This window comes from Anopheles arabiensis, chromosome 3 (assembly GCF_016920715.1).
Source record: "Anopheles arabiensis isolate DONGOLA chromosome 3, AaraD3, whole genome shotgun sequence".
Taxonomy (NCBI): domain Eukaryota; kingdom Metazoa; phylum Arthropoda; class Insecta; order Diptera; family Culicidae; genus Anopheles; species Anopheles arabiensis.
The window spans coordinates 48,994,546-49,022,383 of record NC_053518.1 but is presented as its reverse complement, the minus strand read 5'-3'; the positions used below and the strand labels follow the sequence as shown (position 1 = coordinate 49,022,383).

General features: G+C 36.8%; 1 protein-coding gene across 7 annotated transcripts; it reads right to left on the bottom strand.

The window, feature by feature from the left end:
* Positions 1-520: 520 nt before the first annotated feature.
* On the bottom strand, positions 521-27,528 carry LOC120903296 (lachesin). 7 transcript variants are annotated; one of them, XM_040312621.1, is made up of 12 exons: positions 27,352-27,528; positions 26,979-27,120; positions 21,970-22,285; positions 16,917-17,020; positions 16,491-16,698; positions 14,831-14,989; positions 12,214-12,342; positions 11,969-12,106; positions 9,876-10,025; positions 9,408-9,461; positions 1,301-1,381; positions 521-1,209 (listed from the first exon to the last, which is right to left on the bottom strand). In XM_040312621.1, exons 3-12 carry the CDS (start codon positions 22,070-22,072, stop codon positions 1,052-1,054), a joined length of 1,284 nt encoding a protein of 427 aa, XP_040168555.1. In that variant the 5' UTR covers positions 22,073-22,285; positions 26,979-27,120; positions 27,352-27,528; the 3' UTR covers positions 521-1,051. The 7 variants fall into 7 exon arrangements, with proteins under 7 accessions (XP_040168555.1, XP_040168551.1, XP_040168554.1 ...); XM_040312617.1 differs by having other exon boundaries at positions 26,979-27,528; XM_040312620.1 differs by lacking the exon at positions 26,979-27,120 and having other exon boundaries at positions 27,257-27,528.
* Positions 27,529-27,838: the final 310 nt, after the last annotated feature.

Here is a 27,838-nt window from a genome sequence, read left to right as displayed (position 1 = left end):
AGTTTAAACGACACATCAAAACGTTATTTGAAATCTACATTCAGTCAACTGCGGGTTATGGAGTGTGAACTGTAATTAAGCAATTATCATACTTTGAAAGTTTGTGGATGAGACGACAACCTGCTTCTGTGAGCTCGATATGCGTATGCTGGGGATATCGAGGTGTGTGATCCCCTATGTGGATCGTGGCAAAAGAGATCAAGCGCTTATAGACTACCCACCAGGTAATTATAAACGGAACAGTCGTGAATGTGTGAACGATACCCACCGATAGGTATACCCCTCCAATGAAGACGGTTTGTAAATGGATACGTCCTCCACTAAAACCTATTTGACACTGATCCTACCTGTATTATGTCGTTTTAAATATCTACTTCTGCTTCGTTCACTATTAAAAAATTCCAATCATTTGTGACGAGCTTTAGTTCCTGCAGGTGCAGAGTATTTTTTTAAGTTATAAAGGGCAAGTTTTTGTTACAGCCCTCGCATTTGCGAGAATTACATTATATCACTTAATGCGTATTGTTTCGTCTTTCTATTTATTTCCATAAAAATATTTTATTCTATAACATTTTACCTAACAATAAGCGTTACAATTCGCTTGTGATAAGTTCCAGTTCCTTGTTACCTACATTTCCTCAATATGATACTCATGTACGCTTATAAAGCCGATATGTCATGCATTTTTGTAATACAAGCATTAGATTTCGGTTGAGTTTTTCTTACTTTATGTTATTCTTTACTCTAAGGATATGTATCAATGTTGCTTTTGTTTGTTGGTTTGGATGTAACTTATTATTGATAGCTGCATATTTACAATTACTAGCTAATTTTCTTTTCTAGCGTATATTTCCCTACTATATTTTCTTTGTATAGTTTGTAGCAACATGGTTTGAATCATTTAAACATATTTAATCAAATAATCTGATCAAATCAACTACATATAATAATAGCTTTCAACAGAAAAATAGCATCTGCTATGCCAAACTGAATCTGAACATTCAAAAAATTTGTTTTACTATTGGATAACTGTACTATCTCATTCTAAATGTCATGTTGCTTCTATTTTCCAACCAAAAAGCAAAACAGCTACAGTTATAATAGTTTGAATATTTCTGAATATCATTTCTTTCAAACACACAGCCCCACTGACTCCAGTTGTTGATATTTCGTAGCTGTCATCATTTCGATTACCACCTATTATTAAATCTGCATCCAAATTCGTCAAGAATATGAAAAGAAAGAATATGCATTATTTATACAACCAAAACCATTTCAAATTACAATTATACGATTTTACCTTTTCTTTTGCTATTGCTATCCATTTCTTCATCGATGAAATCATTAGCTTCATAAAAATGGCTACCTTTTCGTGATTTATCTAAAAAATAAACAGTATAAAAATTAGTCATTTTTCATCATTTTATGTGTAAATATACAATTTGAGGAGTTAGACACCCAATGGTTAAAATAAATTATTTATTATAAAAATTGGTAAAAATATATACACATTTGCATATCATTATCGGAATGCCTTAACCAAATGCTAACATTGAAACTATTTGATGTTTTTATTCACACAATCTACGAAAAAACACAATATGTCTTTTTTTTGTTATCAGTCCGGCCCGCGAGAGGATTCGACTGATTTTGAAAGATAGGGAGTAACTTTTACTATTCAAATTACTAAAAATCTTTTAAAATTAATTGTTTACCGATGTATATTGCAACTCTTATTATCACAATGTGCAATGACGGGCCAATCAGTATGGTTGAGCTAGAGTTCAATATTCCCATATGTAATAAAAACATTATTTCAACAAAACCCTTAAGCATTTCAGAGAGGAGGAAGTGGCATACGAAATTTTGTATAAAGATCATAAACCAAAGTCTGGTTTTGCATGCGACTTTACTACTTTCGCCAACACAATACATCCAAGACAAAAATTGTGTAATGGTGAAAATAATTCATGCATTTTTCTCGTGATAATAATTTTTTCTTCCATTAGTTCTTCTGAATTTCACACATCGAAGAAAAAACTTGTTTTTTGCCCGAAATTTTACCAATTTTTTGACCGAACATAAACTTTTATGTTATGTCTTCTTCTTCTTCTCTGGCTCAACAACCGATGTCGGTCAAGGCCTGCGCCTGTACCCACTTGTGGGCTTGGCTTTCAGTGACTAATTGATTCCCCCCCATAGCAGGATAGTCAATCCTACGTATGGCGGCACGGTCTGTTTGGGGATTGAACCCATGACGGGCATGTTGTTAAGTCGTACGAGTTGACGACTGTACTACGAGACCGGCCAACGGCATGTTATGTCTAAATGTCTTTTAATATTTTAAAACAAAAAAAAAGTTTTTAAATTCACAAATCATTGAAAACTAAACAACACTGAATTTTTTTTTTTTTCATTTTAGAGAGCGATTTTTTTATGATTGGACTCGATTTCAATCGTTAGTCGTATATCATAGGAAAGGTAAACATTTTTCATACGTTTTATCGTTGAAATTAGCTGCGGCCATCTGTGACCCCGCAAATTATTTACCTTCTTCTTGAAAAGAGCTCGAGCGATTTTGACAAGTGTTGTTGTAGGAGCCATACACCACCACCATGTAACTGCTAGGCATAAAATGGTAAAAAACCAGGCATAAATAAAACAGTTTAAAAAAGGGCTGAGGATAGAAATCAGCTCTTTTTTTTTATTATTATTATTATTATTATTTATTAATCTTCAACGGGCCGTATGGCCTAATTAAGATGTAACAGTTCAATAAAAAAAAAATACATAGCAAAAACAAGATTTGCATCGCAATTCACTGCGGCCACGGCAAAAGCCGGAGACGTTCCTTGAAGCACTGAGTTGAGATGTCGAAGTCGAAGCAATCCGAGACAGTGTTGAAGACAGCCGACATGCGGAACATAGGGTCTGACCGACCAGCACTGGAACGGGGTTGAGCGAGCCGTAGAGTTTCTCTAGACCTAAGTGTTCGGGATGGTGCATAGATGTCGACTCGATGCAACAATGGCGATGAGTCGATAGAGCCATTTAGCAATCCAGCGATGAAAGAACACTGTGCATTGCGTCTTCTGACCGAAAGAGGTTCAAGGCCTAGAAGACGGCACCGCGCAGCATACGGAGGAAGATTATTGCGATCCTGCCAGGGAAGTAGGCGTAGGGCATATCTCGTGAGCTTACGTTGAATCGCCTCAATTCGAGCAATTGAAGAAGCGGTAGTTGGGCTCCAGACTACGCACGAATATTCCAGAACCGAACGAACGATACAGTTGTACACAGCTTTGATGCACATGGGGTTGCGGAATTCATTAGTTGTCCGGATAACCACGCCAAGTAATTTATTTCCTCTGGCTACAACGTCATCGATATGCTGTTTAAAGTTCAAACTAGAGTCAAGCAGAACGCCCAGGTCTTTGGCATGATTCTGTCGATTAACTGCAGTGCCGTCCATGAAGTAGGTCCCAGTCACTGGGCTCCTGCATCGACTAAAAGACACACAGTAGCATTTCTCGATGCAGATAGTCAGTCCATTACGCTTGCACCACGAACAGAAAATTTCGATGCAGTCTTGCAGGAATGTACAATCACCTGTGTTGTTAATAGGCGCAAAAATTCAAATTCAAAAATTCAAAAATTTAAAACCAACCGTGGGAAACTCGGTTTTTTTAGCGCATTATACATTTAAAAATCGTTTTTAGTAAGAATTGTTCCTTATTCCGTTTTTGTTTTGATTTCTAACCATTGTTGTTGAAGCTGTTGACTACTACGCAATAAAACAATGTTGTGAGCAATAATTGTTAATTTTTATTCGCTGTCGTGACGACTTTAGTAAAGGACCGCCCTATATAGTAAGAGCAATTATATTGAATGTATACAAACGACAATAGCATGAGGAATTGATTTTCATTCCGGCGTTTGTGTGGCCGTTGCCCACTGTGCATTGCAAACAGTGCCATACGGTTACCACACTTCTCTTCCATTTGGTGCTTCTAGTGAAACCAACAGCTTTACTGATCTTAAACAGCTCAGTATATGTTGCTGCTGCATGAGAGAAATCCTATTGACTTCTAATGATAACGTGAGTAAATGAAACATCAAATCGGCACACACATTTACAATATGAATAGTGACCAATACTTATCAAACGGATAACAAATAATAATTGTGGTCATCGGATTGAATCAGTCATATGACATCTAGTTAATTTTAGAAATCGAATTACAGAAAATACAGACTGTCTCCGACCCCCTCGAATTTCACTGTTTCCTACCAACATAAAACTAAATGTTCGTGTAATGGTCCTTAAAGTGGTAGGTTTTACCTTGAAGTGGTAGGTTTTAAATTAATCATTTGAGATGATTCCAACTGAAGATTACAACGTGGTCAGCCCACCAGAGCCTGGCGAGATTGATACGTTGCACAATAGCTCATTTTCTTATAGCTCGTCATTATAGCGGCTCCTCCATTGTCCTTCCACACATACGGGGCCATAAATCCTTCTGAGCATTTTTCAAACGCAGCTAAGAGGATTTCGTCAGATTTGGACAGTGTCCATGTCTCAGAGGCACCTTTACTATATAGGCTATATAGTCCCACATTCGCCCATCGCAACAGGTTCTTTGAGGTGAACTGCTTTCTCAGGCTGTAGAATGAACTGTTGGCAGCCAGCAACCTTGCGCGCAACTCAGCTTCCTTAATATTGTCGTTGCTAACATTTGATCCGAGGTAGGTGAATTGTTGATCAACCTCAAAAGTGCGTTCACCTATTTACACGTCATCCCTACATAAATTTGGGTTTGGCTCTAGGAACTATTAAATCTAAAAAATCGCGTATCTCGGTGACTGTCTCTAGTGAAACAATATCTCATTTGTTACATAGCAACCAACACTAAATATGTCTAAATGGAAAGAATGTTTAGTCTAACTGTCTGAAGATTCTAGCGGTGTTCTCTCAATTTGTCCTATATACGATCCATCATGTTGACCACTTGAAACCACCTTTAGTTTGATTAGTCACTTTGGTTGCATCATACATTTGAAAGTTATTCAAGAAAACAACAGTAACAGTAGTAAAATTGCTAGGGTCTAATGCCAATCCTGTGATACAGTCGTCAACTCACACGACTTAACATCATGTCTGTCATGGATTTAAACCACGTATTTTATGTCCCCCGTAGTAAGCACCTACTATTCAACTGCGCGGTATTTAAAGACCTTTTTAGGCCGGCATACCGCGCTGTGAGTCCACTGAGTTCAAAAAGTCTAGCTGAATGTTTTACAGAAAAAGGCAAATTATGGTAGCAATACGTATGGGTCGGTAATTTGAAGGTAATTTTGAATAGAGTCATAAGCAAATAATACTACATTTAATTCATGTCTAGGTAGTGTTTGCCCAACGGAAATAAGTCAAAAGCTAGGCAGACGAGTTGTTTTCGCGCCCGTCAAACGACTTTTTTCTAGTTTTTTACATGTTCATTACTTTAATGCTTTTTATTGAAACGAACGTAGATTATTTTATCATACCTCATCATTACTTTAACTGACCCACGCCTATTGCGACCATATTTTACTTTTGCTCTGTAAAATATTCAGCCCTTTTTGAACATGTTTGGCCCGTATGGATCGTACTCCCGATAAAATAATAAAATTTGGCTGACTAAACATAATTAACTAAACACGTGTTATGCCATGATTATTGAGACTTCTGGTTGTAATTAATTACAGAAAAAAATTGTAATTACTTGTGGTAAAAATTAACTGTAATAATATAAAACCGTTAAATAGAATATTTTCCGTAACTTTGATCTGATAGAAAGCTGTATATAAAAAACTATGGTCTCCGTTTCAATCAGCTAATGCAAATTTTTGACTAATTCTTTCGTTCAGTAAAAACTACCAAATGAAAACGCTCATGGAAAGGTGCTCGACCAACTCATTATGGCGGAACGGTCCATTCGAGAGATATAACGATACCATGCATGGAATGTCCTATATCATCGGATATTAGAGATGCTTTCGTTTCTGTTTTTGATAATATCACGTCAACATACATTTTTATATAATGTTTAATTCTTCATTCAAAAACAGCTCACAAAGAAGTTTTCTGCAAATACATTCTCTATTGGCTGTTGTTTTCGTATAGCAATAGCACTTGTGAATTTCCTGGATTCTTAATTGCATTATGTTGCTTTACTATCCTAACCGGACTTTACAATATCAAGTCAAGATTTAACAAAGACACACTTTATGGTATAATTGATTAGCTTTTCCACCATAGAAATATCAATATTTCTAAAACAAAAAAATAAAAGCACACCCCAAATTATCATCCAATTTGCTACGCTCATCTTCTACACAGGAACATCCAATTGGATTTGTGTCAGATTTCAAGTTTTCATTTAACAGCACAACACATTCTCCCGATTAGTTTTTCCAGCCAAAAAAACTATAAAGGGCTAGTGCTGGTTTTATGTCTCGTTTTATTCGATGGTCGGAAAACAAATTTTACTCTGTCTGCAAACCATACCATAAGAAAATGGTAAGACATACATGAGAGACCTACGAGAATGCCTGCAAATCTCACGGGAGTTGTTTAGAGTCGCCTTCAAACGAACCTTGTTAAAGGGGACCAGCATTTTGCGAATTGGAACCGCCTTTTTTGTTCACAAACAAGAAAACACGTAGCACTGATTTTGTTGTTGTTGTTCTTGTTCTTTGACATTACAACAATCGTCAAATATTACACTATAACGCTTAACTAAGGCAAACAGTGGTTTTCAATACAACTGTTCACCACATCAAAAAATATGCAACCTAAATGATTTCTATGCATCTTTAACAACTTTCGTTTTTCCACATATACATCAATAGTCACATAACAAAAATAAACTAATTATATATAGACAAAACTTTTTTTAATTCTTAACAGCTATATCCGCTAAACCTCTGAATACACGCAAATTATTTTATATACATACACACATATATGCACAAACAAAGTAAAAAAAAATCTAAAGAAATTAACGACAAATAAATTGTTAACAAGTATTGGATTTCTTTAAGAATGGCTTTTTTATTGTTATGGATTTTTTTTTTCTTCCAGAAAGAACGGAAAGAATTGTTTGTGAAAGCTTTCTTAGATAATGCAAAATTATTTTAGTATTTATAAATAACAGCATTCCGGTGCTATATTCATACGTCGAAACAAATAGAAAATAGCGCTCAAATCAATTGGTTTGCACACAACTGTTTTTAGATTGCGTTTGCCATACGTTTTCGTTTTCTCCTTGCGACTGTTTGGCATGGAAACAAACAAACGGCAAAGTCCAAATGTACATGTAGATACGTAAGTTAATACTGACGGAAGGCCTTTGTGACCTATGAAGTCATAAAAAATGCTCCACATGTGTAAAGCCGTGTCTAATGAGTATTATTTCACAAATGAGGTTTGGCGTCTTGCGCCATTCGACTCCCGGAACCGAATTGACCTTACTGCACAGAGAATTACCGAGTTCGTGTATGTGTGCCCAGGCTTCTTTTGCTGAGCGTCTAGCGAAACAGAGCTAGCCGGCGGCAATCACAAATAACTTGTAATTTTCAACAATCGTACTATGCGGTCAACATGTACCTAATTGTTAGCCATCATCATTTTTGCTACAAAATGTGCGCATATGTTTTTGGCTAGCCAAAACAGTCGTACACAAAAAAAAAACACAGGAAACAGGAAATGTATTGAATCCCACTCCACACACCAAATTGTTCTAGAGCATACGATCAGCTCCAGTAAATATAATTAGACACGTCCTTTCGCTGACCTGTAAGCCGATAGAGTTCGTAAGATTTTACAGGTCATTTGCATGTTGTTTTTTTCTCTTTCTGGTAACGTTTCCTCGTCGCGTCTATGCTGCTAAACCAAACTACAAGACTTGTATAATTTGTACGATTCATTGCAATATTGCTGACGGTAAGCTCTTCGCACAACTATTCATAAAGAGTAGGGAAATGCAAACCCCTGGTACCAACATTTGAGATTTACAAGGCAAACCATGTGTTTCAAACCTGCTGACCATTATTTGGTTTCGGTACGTGTTGAACAATTGCCTTTCTTCTATAGAGAATAGAATTTCAACCCTTCGGCTTAGTGTACCACAGTAAAGTATACACAATTCCCTAGGGGTGTAGCGTTTAAATGCCTTTTCTACTTGACATTGACACCTCCACCGATTAAGGTATACCTTTCATTATTTTGAAAGAGGTTGCGGCTTTGGCTCTATTACTTTTGCTTCAACATCCCTTGCTACGCCATCGGTGGCTAGTAAATTTTACTAATTCCCCAACGAACCACTGCTGAGTGACTGTATTTTCTCAACGCCGTGCGATTGCGTTCCACTCTCTTAACGAGTAAGGCTTTTATGTGCCATTTCACTTTCACTCAATTTTGCAGCGATAAACAATAATACACGCCAGCGAGACGCTGATCGGCTAGACGTCCATTCACATTTTTTATTGCATAGCCTAAACGCGTTCAGCGAAACAAACCTCTCCCTCAGTAACCACCTAGGAGTGCTTACCTTACCCCTGCTTACCTCACAATATAGTGCTGTTGAGCATTATTTCATTAGGATGACCATATTTCATAGCGGAAAATCTCGTAAAACCAACCACTGTTTTGGTTTAGCATGAAACGAAAATACGTCATGCAGATCATAAACGCTATGTCTACCAAAGTTCTGGACGATTGTTTTGATCATGCAGCACATGCGAGCTCAAATAAAATGTCTTGCAACACAGACGCGTCTGTTTGGTGAAAAAAAAACCATTTGCACAGTTCAGAATTATATTTTTATTGTGATTAATGATGAACTCGGTGGTTAAATCACTGCGCTAATGCTCCTGGATACCAGTCACTATACATTGCACACACAAATATCGCACACGACAGTCAAATGAGCATTCGCACACTTCCTCTCACTACAAGCGCTTTGTAATTTGAACCCAATTTTCCCACACCGTGCGACCGATCTGATGGCGGAATAATTGCTTTGAATTATTATAGAAGGAAACGCACACCAACGGCATCAAGTCGATGAACTGGTTGATTGCTCAATCACAATAGTATGTTATCATCATTAATCTTGATTTGGTTAATGACTATTTTAACGCTGATTAGTACACTTTTTGCCAAATATTTACAGCACTTTTGGCTAGTGAAGGTTGTATCAAATTATAACACTAATGAAGGTTTACATCAACTTCAACAGGTAGACATTTATTTGCTTTTTAAAACGTTCCACTATTTTTACAATCCCTATCAACCCTTCCTTAAAAACTAAAAAAGTGATGATTTTTTTAGTACGTGACATAAATATTTTAATGTTAATACTTACTTCTTCGTTTGCCATCCACTGTTTCCACTGAGTTGATAGCACTTTTTGGTAGCTCTGTTAAAATGAAAAAAAAAAATGATAATTTTAATAACAACACTCCTCCTGTATTTCAGAAGAATATATTAAAGCCTAGTCAAAGCAGAAAACGATCATATTCATTCGAAACCAGACACATGCATAGTGCAGAAATGCGATTATTATCATTAATTCGATAAAATGTTCAATTTGAATTTATGAAAAACAAATCAACAAAAAAGTCTTTTGTTCTTACACAATGCAAGCTCTTGTTTGTTAGGTACGAATAACACTATCAGAAATTGTGTTTGTTGCCTGAATGGCGAAATAACGCCAACCGGAAAAGAATTGCTTAAACGGTCTACATAACAAGATTCACCATAAAAAAGAGGGACACTTTCGCTAGCGAACGAGGCTCTTTGCTGAAGCAGTTAAAAAAGGAAAAGAGCTTACTGTATAGTTTGATGGTTCCGTCGGTTTCCCCTAGGGAATTTTTGGCGATACATTTGTAGGCACCAAAATCGGCTAGGCTCACAACCTTGATGCTAAGCTTCATCACCACTTTGTAGGCATTGTCTATCAGAACCGGCTCGTACTTGCCACCTGGAAGAGAAACAGAGAGAGGGAGAGAGAGAGAGAGAAATTGGAAACACAAACAAAATCACTGCTGTAGCAGAGAATACCAAAAATTGTATCAAAATCGAAGATTCAGACGTACATGCTAGACACAAACTACTGTTTTTCACACCTTCTGTCAAATTTGCATAATTATTCAAGTTGGAGTTACCTTCTCTGGATCTGTCCAACTATCAACTAGGATCTTTGGCTCAACTGCGAATAATTTGTTCATAATACATCTGAATTCGCATACGTGTCGTAAGCATGCTAAACGTACATATTTGGGTGTCATAAATGGGTACCTGTTCGTTTCCTACTTTCATCTTCTTCCTATCCACAATCTTTTAAACAAAGAACATAGCTGCTACTTGAATATACACACCGACAAATCCGTCTAAATCTTATAATAGTGACACCCTACATATTTCTTACATCAACGAAACATTCGTCGTATTTAATCCTTTCGCTAGCCATTCGCACTAAAAACGAATTCGTTGCCTTGCAACGCCACGTAACATAACCACCCTTGAAGGAGTCTAATAATGTGGCATTAACCTAATTTCAACCCAATTAAGATATTACTTTCGACACAACCGCTTTCACGGTATTCTGACGATGGAGTGAAATGGTTGAAAATGAAAACGCAAGAAAAAATCAATGTCAAACCGCAACCACAATCTGGTCGAATAGAACAAGGAAGTATCGGAAAACACAACGGGCATAAATTATGCTTATCAATTCATTTATCCTAAATCCAGTCGCCTGAAGAAGGTTGCCCTAGCCTGGCGTATTCAGTTGGGAGGGTTAATCTCTTTTCGTAGCAAACTTCACAGCAAGCGGAATGGAATGGTTTCGAGGAAGTCAAAGGTTCGAATCAAAAGGAATTAGTTGGGATTGACTATATTTTGCTGTCGTCATTAACACTTGTTTGATTTAAGTCGGAGTTTTCCAAGTATTGTTTTAAAATAACACCTCAAAAATACGCGAAACAAGCCTAACTGTCATGTCTTCCAATGCTCTAACTCAATGCTCAATGCTGTTTATTAACTATATCAACAGTCGTTGTGTGAACACGTGTTATTCTGGACAATGTATTATGATGCACTAATATGCCCAAACATTCAATTGCTTGTGGGGTTTTGAACCGAAACGCAACTCCAAAATTGACATTTTCAGTCCGCGTTATGCCGAGTGTTGCCCGTTGTGCAAATTAAGCCTATGTTTTGGAAACATGCATCGTTTCGCTGTCGTGTTTGTGGTACGCTTTTACACTAAATTGTGTTAGTTTCAAATATTATTCCATAACTATCGTTTGTGCAAGAATCAAAGATTACATTCATATCTTGTCCATCTAAGTTTCACACTGTCACACTTCAAAAACGAGCCAACATTCTTCCTTCACCATTCCTTACATAAAACAGCCGCCGTCATTGAAAGCACGTACCCCGTAATTGTGTGTTACGGTTTCGTTTTTCCCAAGGACAATAAGAGCACAACAAACCGATCCTTTCCCTACAGCTCACCTACATGCTGTTAACATTCACTTATCCTCTTATCACTACTGTGTAGCTACAGAAATACCTGCGCTTTGCGTATCTTTACCCAAACAGTGAGTTTCGTTCCGCTATTCCCCATCCACGAACATTCGCTCATTTTACGCTTTTGCTAAGAAAGTAGAGCTCCGTTCATTGTTTCTCCCTCAGCACGTAACAGATACGTAATCAATGAAACGTGATATGTAAAAATTATGATAAGAAACTATCTGACGCAAGCTAAATTTTCATTCTGTGTGTTGAATATAGCTCACCACCAAGTACGCCAACAAACTGCATCGAGTAGATACAGCCAATGGTTTTTAAAACTCAAAAGGAGATTTCATACTCTTGCAAAAATATTGTACAAATTATATTATTATATTTAACACTTACCTTGGGGAACAATATCTCCCTTCTCGCGGGTCCAGTAGTTAATTGACTTAGGGTATGCTTCCGAGTGACACTCAAGAGTCATCCGTTGACCTTCAACCGCTCCAACCAGTTGATTAGGTACCCATATCATAGGGGGAACTACGAGCAAATAGGGGAACTGAATTATTCCAATCCGATTCACCTCAAGCGCCATCGCATTCCGTAATCGCCATATGGTATGCGAATACAGATCGTATGATACTTACAGTGTACGATCAACATTACCCGTTTGCTTACTGATGGTGGTACTCCATTGGACGCAATGCACAGATACGCACCCATGTGCAGTCTGTTGACTTTTGGTATTGTAAACGTTGGACCTTCGACGGATGATACTGAAAGCGGACAATAATTTAACGTCAAACGAAATCAATTAATGGAGCCTCACATATCACATTATATTGTTGTTCATTGTAGTACTCAGAAGCTTATGTGAGAATTACCAATCCTAGTCGCACCGAAGCAAATATATATAACTATATGGCTTGATACCCGGTTCGTTGAAATGCTTATCTTTCTTGTTTTATTCCTAAATGCGGTCACATACTCTTTCAAATGACAAAACAGGAATGCGCCCTGAATGCACCGAAGGTGCAAATAACAACTGGAATTTTCACACAACCGCAACATAACTCCTAAGGCCAAAGACATAAGGTGAAGAATTCGTAACAGCTTGCGTCTTCCTGTTGCTGACTGAAGCACCGATGTGTAAGGACGGAAAAAGGGCGCTTACTTATACTAAGAGGTGTTTTGAGTTCTTCCCTCAAGGGTAGGACTGGTGTGAATGATAAATTTTCAATTGGCTGGAAAATTGGATCTGGGAAATAAAGTTGTCATAAAACAAAATTATTTTTCTGTTTCGTACGCTGTTTGGATCAGCTATGCCATTCGACACTATTGTGTGTCTAACCCATGCTTTGGGAGAATCATATTCAACTTTTATTTTGTTTGCTATCTAATTCAAATAGAAAAGGGAATTTTCTTTACTAGAATATGAACCAACATGCCAAAACACCAACAATTGTTAAAAAAATATCATGCTTAGGTCATTTGACAAATTCCTACATAATGTGTGTAAGGGTTCAACAAAATACTAAAATTGGTTACAAAACTTATTTGTCTCTTTAAAAAACACTTTGCATTTTATTAGCTTCTCGTCTCTGGCTTCTTCAATCATCACCCATCACCAAACTAGCCACTACGAATATCTGCATGAGACAAGCATGGGAAAAATGATTCAATCGATTCCAAACAACACCACTTTGCGACCTTCATGTAGAAGGTCGCACGTTTATCTCTCGTTCCGCTCCGCCTATGGCTGATTTTGTATATCGGCCAATCCGCATTTGGTTATATCTTGATCAAATAACAAAGATCTACAAATATTGACAACACTTCTTTCGAACCTCTTCCTTTCCGAACAGTACCGTAACGAATGAGCTCGAAGTTTATTTCACTTACAACGAGTTTTCCACTGTTATCCACGGTCATGGCTCATTGATCCGTCTTTCACGCGTGCAACCATGTTACACAGAATCGACCACGGTTGTCCGGGCCAAGTGGCAACAATAAAATGTGAAAAGTATTTGCCAACTGTCGACGGTAAATTAGCCCAATTACACCCAATCTCACCATTTGCCTCCATTTCCGCCAATGTTTCCGTATGTATGTTGGGCGTGCCTATCCATGGTTTTGTGCTCGTGTATCGCTTTGTTTGCCAGTCATGATGCTTGCAGCTACATTTACCAAACAAATAATTCATTTGCACCTATTCGTTAGCTCGTCTGATGACCGATGGGATTGTGGAATTGGTTTCGGCATACTGACAACGATTAGGCTGACTTTCTCGTTTCCAATCACCGAGCTTTCGTTTTCAATCAAATCAAACTTAGCATGATTGGCGTTCTGAGTGTACCCGTGGTCGTTAGTTGTTTATTTTTGTTGCATAAATCTCTTTCTTGTCTGTTGATTGTACAAAGCTTTACTAAAAACGAATAATAAGAGTAGACTGCCAACAAAATTCATTCGTCGAGGGAATTTTGTTTGCCAAACGTAACCGCTTGCACGTTTGCTTCCCTACCCTATACCTCCCTATTTCCGCTGACCGTAAAAAGTTCACAAACGCAACGAGCTATTATTGAAATTAAACTCATCTCACCGATTCGTATATCATTCACTGGTTGCAAACATATCTGAAGTAATTCGAGCAGTGGTGCTACCATCAAAGACGAGTGGAAGGAGAGTAGGTGGAGATAGGGTGGGAATGGAAATAAAATGCCATTGATAAACAAGCATGATGTACGCTCTTACAAACTCCCTCACATTGCAAGCCAATAAATTATATAGCCCATCAAATATCATTGCTTTACATCTCGACGCCCTTGTAGCTTCCAACTCTCGTTTTTTATTCCAGACGATACGGTTAAGCACATCTTTATTTTGTGTACTTTTTTCAGTTTTAAGCTCACTCATATGTTTTACACTCACTAGAAACTACGAGTATCAACTTGCTCTTTTTTTTTTTTGCTCAACATACGCCAAAAGTTTCAAATTTAATGGCTGTGTACATAAAAATACGATACAGTTTAAATTTATTGCAAACCTTCACCAACCAATCGTACTAGTTGGCGGGGTTCAGATCAACTTTGCGGTGGCTCTACGGTTTATTACGCCCACAACTCTGTACTCAGCGCGGCATGTTGTTTTATCACTCTTGTATCGCGCACAAACACATTGGTAAATCATTTAGTGGATTTATACTCATTTTATTTATTTGTGTGTTGCACCTGTTGGGATATATGATGAGAAGGAGCATCAGCTTACCTTGTTCACCGTCTTGAAGTGAGATGTTATCTCCAGCCTCACGGCGCCACACAATTGCAGGGGCAGGTGATCCTACAGCAGCGCATCGGAGCGTCACGTTGCTGCCTTCTCGTACCACCATGTCGGTGCTCGTTGGATAGTCCAGTATGTCCGGTGGCACTAAAATTCCCAGAAAAATACCAGCATGTTATGGTTATTGACAGGATCTTAACAATATTTATTTACTTTCAATCCTCCGATTTCAATACTTCCAATGCTATAAACTGTTTTTTCGCAACTTTTATTACTAATCCTTTTCGATTTCGATCAATTGACTTTTTCCTTCAATCTTTTCATCTTCGTGTCATACCGGTAACGCTTTACGACTTACTGAAGTTTAATTTTAACACATAGCCTGTTAGTCAATCCTTGCTTCCGCAGCACAGTCTGAATGCGAATCGATCCTCGTTTGACCTTTATATGCATTGCTGCTTCAATCACTAATGGTCAAATTGAAAAGAAGCGATGCAACGAACAAAAACCAAATACAAACACATGTACTCTTTTTGTTCCCATTTAATTGTCTTATTTTGTTTGTATGCAATCATTTGAATTGTATAATTCTTTAACCACCATATGCGCTTAGGCTTAACACAAAAACATTATCGTGTTGCCATAATTGTAACTTAAAAAACACACGAGTAACTTTCCAAAAAGCGAATTCTAGCAGCAACCTTGTACATAACCTTTTCTCGAGGCTGCACTTTTTCATTTACACAAAGAAAAAACAAAATCACTATGATGACAGTGCAGAGGCGTTCAACACGTTTAAACGTCACAAAATGCATAACTCATATACTTTCGTGAAAAATGGCCGCTGTGCCTGGATTCGTTTGCTTCATCGTATATGCCTATATGGGTTTTATTTATCAATTACATAACACGTACATAAAGGAAAGGAGGTATCGTCATACGTTAGTTCTGTTTTGTTTGATCGAGTGGATCGTACATTTCGATTTTTGTGCTAACATCATTTTCAAAGTACTAACAATATCACTCTCAATGCACTAAGAGCTACCGTTTGATATGTATTGCCTTCTGGTACAATAACTAAAAACAGGAAATCAAAGTGTAAGACAATTCAAAATCTAAACATAAAATGGTATATATTTTTGCAATACGAGAGAGGAGTTCGATAAAATACAATTTGAATATAACGTTATTGAAGACCGTTTTTACCGTTAGTTGTTTATTCAACTATCTGCGAGAAGTTTCCTTGTGCTTTTAATGCTTTCGTCAAGACGGGTGGTTTCGTCAACAAAAATGGGCTGCTCATGAGATATTCCCGTGGCATAAGGTGGCCAATTTAAATATATCGTGACTACACGTAGTAACTCGCGGTGCATAAGTAGCGTCCTGCACATTCCAATTCATTCTTAATTACAATTCTCTTTCGATAAATGCACTGCATTCGTTTCATTGGCGGAAAGCCGGTAACGTTGCAATTCACATTACATTGTGACTCACTGTATTATTTGAATATGGCTTGTATATTCAAAGGATCCTCGCATTCGGATAATGTTTAATAACTTAACGTATGGAATAATTTCAGCACTAACCCTTGATTGAAAATGTAAATTTGGTGATATCATACTTTCACAAACTTTTCATAAATATGTACCTACAACATCCAAGTAACCCATCTGACTTTTCATAGGATCCGTATTGATTTGGCACATATACCATCCTCGATCTGTTTCACGGATGTCCTTGATGCGTAGTTGCCAAGTTTTTTTCTCAGTGTATGTAATTCCAATGCGTTTGTTTTTCGTAATGACATGATTTTGGATGGTAAGGATAGTTTGCGTGTCGACCCGTAACCAAGCGACCTATTAGCAAATATAATGTAAACAATATATATTAGATAAGTAACTATGATATGGTATATAATTCTAAACACAATTGAAAATTATTAAATTATATAATATGCATTAATTTATCATTATGCCCAGAATCTTTTGAAAAATCATAAAACCTAAAATTTTGAATTTAACTGATATTGTATTTCATAACAACCATTATTTAATTATACTAGTAGTAATCAAACCTTATAAGCACCTAAATCATGCACTACACATGTTAAGGTCGCTTCGCGTCCAACGGCGGCGGTAACATTAGAGATGGGTGTACTGAACTTCGGATCGGTTATCACTGAAAGTTAATAAAAAAAGGGATTTTATAGGAATTTTAATTATTGTAACAACTGAATATGATAGCCGACAAATTAACTTATCATAAAATTTTAAATATCTTTAAATATATAATACATATTAAATATATTATATATCATAGAATATATATAATTCCGAACCATAACATAACAAAATAACATCTCGACCGTTCTATATTCTAGTCTGGTCCAAGACCCAGCTACCCATATAGGGGGTTTTGCTTTGGGTTTACTTATTATTCACAGATAATTAGACCTATTGTTGGACAAAGTTGGTCTGTACTATACAACAGCATTTCAAACCAGCTGTCTGATAAAAACAACTACAAAATTATCTGTTTAGTTCTCTTTACATTTATCATACCACGTTCATTTCAATATGTTTATGAGTTTCACGTATATTTTTTCCCGTTTAACAGACCAGACCGTGAGTCTTTTCTCCGTAGTTTTTATAGGTAACATTGACGAGAAAACGAGAAAGAAGCTACATCATCACGCAGCTGACAATCTATTAAGTAGTCTAGTGGTGTATTGAACCCAGCTAATGAAAATCGACGTTTAAACGAAATAATTGAATACAGAATGGATGGTGCCATATACGCTTTGAAATGATGCAAAAACCAACCTACACCTAGTATGGTTTTCTATGACCTCAGTGGGATTGAAAAAGAGAAACATCATCCACAGCCCGATGCATAGTGGCTCGACTCGATAATTCGAGTATCCATACTTTGCATACACTATTTCATCTGCCACAGTGAAACTCACGCTCATGCCGATGAATGCAAGGAGCTATTTGATTTTCCCACATAGCCCATGTATTTGTTTGTCTGCCAATATTCAAGCAGTGGCCTAGCTAAACTACACTTAACACAAGTCAATGCTTGGGTGCACCGAAACCGAATAGTGTGTTCCTATATCAATTGCGTTCCAAATCTCGGAAGTATGAATTTGGGTAGCGTTCAGTATTCTGGCACTGCAATTTGTGTTTTCATGATGATACAAATGCCGTAGGTTTGCACATTGTACAAATAAACATTTAATGACACTTTTCGGATTGAATTTGACACTACGCGTTAGTAAGCGTAGTTTTTTTCTGTGAGTACTAATTAAAACTATTTGCTAGCAATATGCTAAAGGTGCATATTAAACAGTTTAATATAGATGTATCAAATGATTTTTATATCATGAGGCGAAGTATACGTTTGAAAAACTTTTACTCTTTTACTAAAGATTTGTTTTACACTTTTACTTTTTTTTTGTCCATTATAAGCTATCTCTAAATTCCGAAGCCATCAGGACTTATTCGTTCTTAATTGTGTAGTTTTCAAAAAGAGTTTCTAATTTCCATACTTTTGCTCCCTTACCCCTTTTCAGCTTGCTATTATGCTTTTGTTTTTTTGCGATCATTTATCGTTTTTATTTATGTTCTTTATTTGTTTGAGCTCTGTAAGCAAGGAAAATAAGTTGAAGTGTAAAAACATATCCAAATGTCTATTTCATAGCTTTTTTCATTTACTACCTAAATGATTCATACTTAAACACCAAATTTAGGTTTATATTTCTTGTTTCCAAACTAAGTCGATTTTAGGGCTGTCCCGTGGTACAGTCGTCAAGTCGAACGACTCAATAACATGCCCGTCATGGGTTCAACCCTAGAATGGACCGTTCCCCCGTAGCAAGGATTGACTATTCGGCTACGTGGTACTGAATAAAGTCTCGAAAGCCTGTATAGCCTGGCGTGTCCGCGTAGGACGTTACGCCAAATAGTAGTAGTAGTTGAGAGTCGATTTAAATTTAACGTGGAAATAACCCTCATCTTCGTAAATACTCGTGTCGAGAATACATTTCACTTTTCTCTCTTGTAATATTAGAAAAATTATTAAATAAATCATATTCAACTAAATGCACAAAATCGTTTTTATCTCCAAACAAACAAATTAATTCCGCTCTACAATGATTCTCAACCTGATGAACGATTTGAAATGCTATGAATTGTTGAACAGACCATTCCAAAATTCGCTTACAATTTATAAACTCTGCGCTTTCACACATGCTTTGATGGACATAAAAACGGTGCTAACAGATCATCTCTGACACAGCGCAAAGGGTAGCAAATAGCTGCAGGACAGAATTATTTTACAACCCTACTGCATGCATGGTGGTCAGAGATCACCGTAAGGTACAAAAACAGCAATATATAATAAACTGAAAAGCAAAAATCTGCCCTCATTTTATGTAATGGATTTTCTCTGCTCTATATTCTCTCTTTTGTCAGCCCATTCATCTTTTTCCATCCGTGGGTAAGCCTTCGAACAACTGGACGGCTTCTCCTAACACTATGAATGCGTCCATACAGAATGCGCTTTGCAGATTCACTCTGCTACTCGTCGGTCTGTTGTTCTTTGAGTGGAAAATTCTACCAAACATTCCATCACTCTCACTCCTGTCATAGTGATATGTTCACAACCTTCTCAGTACCCTGATCTGCAAGCGTTCAGGTGTAGTTGCATGCGTACGTGTATGCGAATCGGAAACTTGAGCAAGCTACCTTGGACCATCAAAAGGCTTAACCAGTGTCTCTCACTAAAACACGAAATGCTTACGGGCGCCCAACGGTCAGTATGCGTTAGTTTTTAATCCCTGCCACAAAACTTTACTCTAATCTGTGGTGCAAGGATTTTTTTTACGTTCACTACCAATAGCGACCTACACTGACCACATGCGACGAGGTACGCCGTTAAACACTGGACCAGACAACAATTTCATAACTGCAGCTCATTCGACGATCGCACAAAAACAGTTTTTGTGGGGTCATGTTATCATGGGGTCATGTGTCATGGGGTCATGTGTTATCCAAGCTCAACAGCTCCAATACTGTCCTAAGGTAAATAAAACTAATCATATTAATTAGAGCGTTAGGTCCAGCATCTCTTACGCCATCGCTCTACTCGTCATTGCTAAATCTGGCCAAACGAGAAATCCTGTTACAATGATTTATTTTATGTTATAATGTCGTGCAATGTTTCCATATTCGCCTCTTATCTTAGAGGTTCTCTTAGGTATGAGAACACGTAACGAAGTAAAGAAAAAGTATGAACGATTCTTCAGAACGGTTTTAAAGCAGTGTCTCTTTCCATCTACTTTCCAGCAGAAACAGATCTACAAAAATCTACAAGGTTTAGGTTTGCAAAGATTCTTTCAAGTTCTTTTTGATTCAAATTATATAGCCGACAAGTTTGCATGTTTTTTTCTCATCTACAAAGTTTTAAGAAGTTTTAAGTTCTAATTTAAGGAAAAGTTTTTTGGTTTTGGGGAATTACTTCCCTACACTACAACGTTTACGTTAATCTAGGTTAACGTTAACTCTTAAGTCTAAAACTTCCCAAAATGTTGCATATTTCAAATAACTATCCCATAGATTTCAGCCTACACCCATAGAGTAGTTTCTTACATCTCAGCACGACGGTCAAACCATATTTACGGTATTAATGTACTGGAAAATATTAAACATATGTTCGCGTTGCAACATAAGTACAATAAAATAACGTCCATCCGGTATGATTCGGCGAATGAAATGTGTACTAGTGATTTTGTACTTATTGAAATTATCACACATTTAACAGGCACAGATTGATGCAGTAAATTGTGGAATTATCAGTTATGCATCAGGGAAAACCACGACGATGTATCATCTCTTCTATATGTGATGTATGTTCATGATGGTAGTGTAACCAGTCATATGGAGACGGCACCTTCTATAATCGCAATGTGCGGTTTTATGTGGACTTTAGCCAGTAGTTAAAGCTAATTTTCTTCTCCCTTCACCTCCACCAATACATCCAGCATAGCCGAAGTGTAATATTCAGATATTGTGTCCAACATATCTATTCCCCTCCAAATCGACCAATTATTATTCGGATCCAGACGAACTATATCAATTACAGAGGGACAAGAAGAAACGTCAATACATTGTTTTACATTCATGTCACAAAATGTGATAAGAATGTGAACACATTTGCATTTGGCTGCACGATTGTACAGCGGCATCGGAAAGCATTGCTGTTTTCTACGTATGTGCAATTAAATATATGCCCACTACGCCATTGCTGGCTGCGCAGTTTCAAATCAATTAGGCTGTTCGTAAAATGCAGTCCTTGTATCTTTCGCAACAGCGATGCCAACCAAAAACCAAATGCAGTACAATGGTTACAACAGAATTGGATTTGTCCATTTATTTTACATGTTCATTACCACACTAACAGTTCACCACTCAGCTAAATATATTGCAACACATCACGTTCTTCAATTTGGCTGATCAGAAGACGATAAACAAAATTGCAATATTTTTTTCAATTTACTTTCTGCCCGCTGTGATGTGATGTAGTTTTAAAGGGGTTTTATAATCAAATAAAGAATTTATAAAAACTAATTTGTGCGTTTTTATTTTATTTTTCGTTTTATTTTGTCATCTTAGTTTAATCATCAGTTATTGAAAAAACATGACTTTGACTTGTGACAAATACTAGAACTAGAATTCTAGAAGAACACTCAACGGAAACCATACAAGCATACAAATGTGTGAAAGTAATGTAAAAAATATATTTTTTGGCAATTTTCATAGGATTATATATATATATATTTTATCTATAAGGATATATATATATATATATATATATATATATATATATATATATATATATATATATATATATATATATATATATATATATATATATATATATATATATTCACCAAATGCAACATTTAGGGAAGTTTTAGACTTTAAACTTAACATTAGCTTTGTAGTGTAGGGAAGTAATTCCACAAACCAAAAAACTTTCCCTTTAATTAGAACTTAAAACTTCTTACAACTTTTTTGATAAGAAAAAAATCATACTTATTATACATCATATTAAACAATACTAACCTGTTACTTCGGAAAATAATGCTGGACGAATAAATATACAAACTAATAATATTAGCCAAAATGTATTAACTGTAACGCAACAAAGCATTGCTTTCACACGCATCAAGTTCGTACTGAATAAAGAATTAATTACACCAAAACACTACACTGATTTTAATAAATTCACATAACCACATTTCACTTCGATGATAACATCGTGTCTTAGGTCACCAAAAAACTATTCCTTTTGAAGCTTGATAATATTCAGCCTCCAGGGGTTTCCTTGAGTTTTTATGCAACATCGTTTCACTTATTTGAACTACTCAATATGATGTCACTGCAAGTACAAATAAACGTAGTTCATTACACATGGTAAACTCTCTGGCGATTATTTAAAATATGATTGATTATTTCATACGGAGTTGTCACTCAACTTAAAATACATCTCTACTAAGAAAACTTATTGCAAGCTAAATATTTAAAATCCAAACTAAGTATATTTCTACAACCTAAAACAAGCCAAAAGTGAGTGTCGTATGAGGTTTCCATATTAGAGAGGTTTGAAGTTCTTGCGATCGTGTAGGGATCATTTGATTTTTTTAAAGAAAGGCTTATGGCAACACATATTGTTCCAGTTTTTCCCACAATCAAAATTAAATTTTCTACAGGCATGTGTAGGATAAGATTAATTTTTTTTCAATATTTTTGATTAAAAAGCTTTGGTCTTCCAATCCTTTTTTTAGCCTACTATATGCACTTAATATATGCACTTAATATGTGTTGGCCGCGGCACATGCATTTTCAAAGACAAGTGGTCCGTGATTCTTAAAAGGTAAGCGCGCACTGATGTAGGGGATTGAAGGGCTACAATTGAAACATATTGTGACTTTACGTTACTCTGCTACTTATATGATACATGCAATGCAACCTGGATTATACAAGCAGGTTGAAACAGAATAAATTCCAAAGGAAAAATTGATCAAAAAATCGTATTATACTAAATACAATTTGATTAAAAAACTGGTTCCGTGGTAAAGTTGTCAATTTGCATTACTCAACAAACATGTCCATTATGAGCTTAAGCCCCGTATGGAGTACATGAACAGGTTACAGCTAGCTTAGCTCCCTTACCCAGGCCTAGACTGACTACGGTCATTGCGTGCATCCAAACGGAAAGCGTTTCACATATAAAATGTTCAACATTCAAATTTTACCTGTCATTTGAAGATAATCGTGTTTGAAGATGTAAGTATTTAATCTGCATTATTTATAAAAAAGTTTCCCAATTCTTTTGACAAACATAACAGTTTCACACATTCATCCTCTCTGACCGCATCAACAACCGATATTTGCATATATCTTCCTTGTTCATCAATTGGCTGCACAACGTTCCCTTTTAGACATCCTGTGGTTCTCCTACTGCATACTAACCATTTGCTCGCCGTTCATGAATTAGCCAAAGGACATGCGTTTAACGCCAAGAATGTTCTGCCATTCCACTTATAAAAAAAAATCTAACACTGCAGGTTGAAAGCAAGAGCTAATCTTCCTAGGGGGTCAATCTTCTTCGCACTTAGCAGCGCTATGAATACAACTAACCACACTACTACTAATACTTGAGAAAGTAGCATTCCACATGGATGCGTATAAGCAATCGATATAGCACAAAACAGAAAGCGTGTTCTAACATCGATCTACCATCTGTCCAATAGCTTAACGTTTTCGAGTGCAAATCATCCTCGTTCCAGGAACATAAATGACACACCGGGCTAACTGCTAACGGCTACGGCAATCAACACTTCCAAAAAGGTGATTGCAGGTGGTATAAGAAGGTCAGGCTCGAGGCCAATGCGCTGGCCTTTAGCTCCGACACTAAAAAGGGTCCGTTTCGATCCATCCCGATAATCGGTCGCTTACGGGCATCATCTGTCTACTGCCAGCTGAACGGTTAAACGAGTTTTGCATGAGCAAAATTTCTTGTTTTCGCATCAATCCCATCTCGCCACGATACCAATTCGGTGTTCATCGAAATGCTGGGCAATGTGATCACGATGACGATGCATTGAAACTCATATATTAAACGAAAACACCAACACAAAACTACTCGATCCTTGGTGACACCGATTGACATGCTGTTTTGGCGGCATCCAACACCTCGTACGACGCGTAAAATAACCAACGAAAGGTGTTACAAGGAAGAACCTCAATGTTGAAATGAACTTTGGCACTTGATTAACGGCAATAACCGGACCATACCAAAGCATGCTCAACACACAACTCGTTGATATGATACGTTAAGCACGGTAAACGCTCTCTGGATAAACTTTGTCACCACAATCACAAAAAAAAGCAAACTTTTCGTGATCTGTGCTTTTGATATGTTGATGTGAGCATTTCATACGATGCTATAGTACCAACATCAGAGTTACACTTCACTTTCGCCAGTAAAGTATGACAGTAAAATTACACCACATCAGAAATGTTTGCTGACCAGTTTTGTTTTTCAGTTTACTGTAGGAATTTTTAATCCATTTTTCTAGCATCTTCCGGCATTTTCACTCCTGTTAAGCACCGCATTTCTCGGGTTTCCATCTGTAGCAAGCTTGTCGTACACTTCTGCCATGCAAAACCAGTTACGATGCAGTTGGAGTAATGCCAAGGCGAGAATTCACATCGGGTCTGATTTGAGGTAGAGTATGGAGCTCGCGAGGAGTTGGCAAAATCAATAGAACTAGAGCTTAAGAGCTACGTTTGTCAGCTGGTGGTTGCGTTTCTCGTTGTACAAATTGATTTTTTTTCTAATGAATGTAAACACCAATGCCTAAAGTAAACTGCTCCCTTGCTACTGACATGACCCAAAGGGTTTCAGTCAGAGAAGTTTGTTGGAGTTTCATGCGTCTAGCACACGCACTATAATGATTGTTAGCTCATACCATGTTTGGCATGTCATCATCAATATAAATTCAACTAGCTTGTTTCAACTGGCTTGTCAATCACGAGCCTATTACCAACAGTATTATGCGCTGTAATCTAACGTTTGATGGACATTTGCGTTAAAATTTATATTTCAGACTAGAAATGTATTCAATAATTGCATAAAACGTTGTTTTAAATTTATTTTTGTAGCAATTTTAAGCTATGCACGTTTAACCTGCAATACTCAGCCAAAATCACTGTACAGATGTAAACTCATTCCTAATACTGATGTTTTATCAACAAATAATCATATTAATATACTTTTAGTAATCTAGTACAAACTGAAATAGGTCTCAATTAATAGTGATAATATTGTTTTCATTTAATTATAATGACAATATGATTTTATTACAAGTACATGAACAATTTTGATGTATTATGTTACTACATGCTAGGATTCATGATATTTTTACATATTCTTAAGGCCTACACATTTTTTGCTGAATAGTACTTTTCAAAAAAATCCTTGCCAACAGTACAAACCAACTAAAACTATTAACTAAATCTGGAGCTGTTGCAATTATTATGCATCATGTTCTATCACGCGGAAGTACAGGCAATAACAAAACGCAACTGCACCAAGAGTGCCAACTACAGCATCAATTATACTCCGACATGCAACTACACAACAAACGCGAACAACAACTGTGTGAATTATGCATAATCGTTTTGGGGTTTGAATATTTCAACATATTCAAAACATCGTACTTCTTCACCCATGTCCGACGGATCAGATTTATATCGCGGAACAAAGGCCAAACTTCACTACATCATACCAGCACCATCTGACAAATGAACTCTGGGATTCGGAAAACAACATTCGGATAGCTCTATTCTGTAGTATACCTCATTCACCATCTTTAAACATTATAATTGACATCGTTAATGTATGAAAAACTAACGAAATGTACGGTGCAGTCATTTTCAAAGGATTTTTGCTCGTACGACAAAATCTGTCTAAATTCAACGTTTAATTAGACCAGAACCGGCGTGTAACGTTACGAATGAATATTATAGTATTTAGAAGACCAATTGGCATCATATGAGCATACACTCTGCATAGCCATTTTGTAGACGAATTCAGTTTTAATAACCTAGGGTGTGTCATAGCTTAAATTATTAGTAGCCTATCATTTCTAGTACTTTCAACGATTCTTAATTTTCATTAGCAAATTTTAAAAGAACGTTTTTAAACTAACCGAAGCTCTTCCTTTGGAATAAAACAAATCGTTGCCGTTATGTATTCTCACTATTTATTTTGTACTTATTCCGTTATGCGAGGATAACTGATACATGGTTAATAAAACATGAAGTGTATATACTTGGAATATTGTTTTAAATGCTGATTAGTTCCAGGAAATATGCCTCGCTCCAGAAGGAACCAATGTGATTGTCCAGTGGTAAATTACAAATAATGGATTGTCGGACAAGTATGTTTGAAATGTGGTCGCAATGGAACTGCACGTGATATTTGATTGAACCTTAGTTCTCTTTCATTCTCAGAAGTAGTGCTGCAACGAACACATGGGGTTAATTTGTACTGCAACTCATATCGTTTGCTTCTTTGATTCTGACTCGCCAATACTGGACAACAAACTAAAACCTAATGGTAACCTTTTTTCCTATATCCTTCCATTGTGTGATTACTCTTCTGGCGCCAAAACCTGAGACACTAGTGGAAAATGTTATTGATTTTTTTCACCAGAAATAAACAGCACATTCAAAATTGTTGGGCATTGTTCCAACATAAATCAATTGATTGTACATCTGCCTTACCAATACAACCGAAAGGTAATGAGACACCTTGGCACCGGTTGGCTGGGTCCGATATATTATTCACACCCCTTTGTAGAAGCTAAGTGAAATGAAATGCTATAAGATAGAGGTTACCGATTGACAACACCTGATAACGCATGAAACTTACACTCACGTAGAACTTACAAAAGATAACACCGTCTCTAAATGGCAACAACAAAATTATCGGTTTTAAAAGCAATTTTTGTCATTTTTAAATTTGAAAATGAAACAAGGTACACGTGGCGTAACACACTGACTCACAGAAACACGATAGTGACACATATACACACGCGATATCTGAGCGCAAGGAAAGGAACACACGAAAGAAATTCCACAAATTGGAAAAAGTCATACACGCCGGAGATCGTTGAGAATAAGTTTTTAGCCTTCCCACACAGCCTAGGAAAGTAAGAATGGCTTTTCACTAAAAAACTCAACCACACAGAAAACAACACACAACACAAGAAGCGACGAGCAATATCTCTGATTCGTGACTAAATTACAGTTCCTTGCCAAATGGGAAGCCGACACAAACTTTTATGATGGTTTGTTTTAATTCCAAACAGCACACCACGTCACGGAACGATTTCAGCCCAATCTGAACACTATCAAACGCTATATTTTACATACACGGTAACCGCAAAAACTAAAACTCAGCACTCGAAAAATGGCGAAAGCAAACGAACGCACAAATGAGGAACGGTTTTGTATTTTTGTTTTCTAATAGTTTTGCTAGTGTGCAACTATACAGTTCCACCTTTTGCCACCAATCCCGTCAACTAGCACAGATCGACTGGACTGCTATGAATGTTGGCCAACGGATGAAATGTGGTGTCGCGTGTTCTGAAGCACTCATGTTTAAATTCTGGATGAGTGCTACACCTGACGGCGCATGTGTAGCAAAAGGACACTCACTAAACAGAAGATTTTAATAGTATCACAAATCAATGTACAATTATTATTTAACTACATATTTCAATACAGTATTTACTAAAATATTCTACCACTATTTTTTTCTATTCAAATAATTTCTCTCAATTTCCATATTGAACTTTACACAGTCATTTATATTTCTCATTTCCCCTCTTTAGAGGTACTCTCTAATACAGGTATTTGG

What these genes read in the sequence shown, in the direction of transcription:
- LOC120903296 (XM_040312617.1), bottom strand. Translation starts at nt 22,072, where the DNA reads ATGCGTGTGAAAGCAATGCTTTGTTGCGTTACAGTTAATACATTTTGG. An exon ending in AGTGGATGGCAAACGAAGAA is followed by an intron (nt 1,382 to 9,407) that starts GTAAGTATTAAC and finishes TTTATTTTTTAG; the next exon opens with ATAAATCACGAAAAGGTAGC. An exon ending in TAGCAATAGCAAAAGAAAAG is followed by an intron (nt 1,210 to 1,300) that starts GTAAAATCGTAT and finishes ATTTGGATGCAG; the next exon opens with ATTTAATAATAGGTGGTAAT.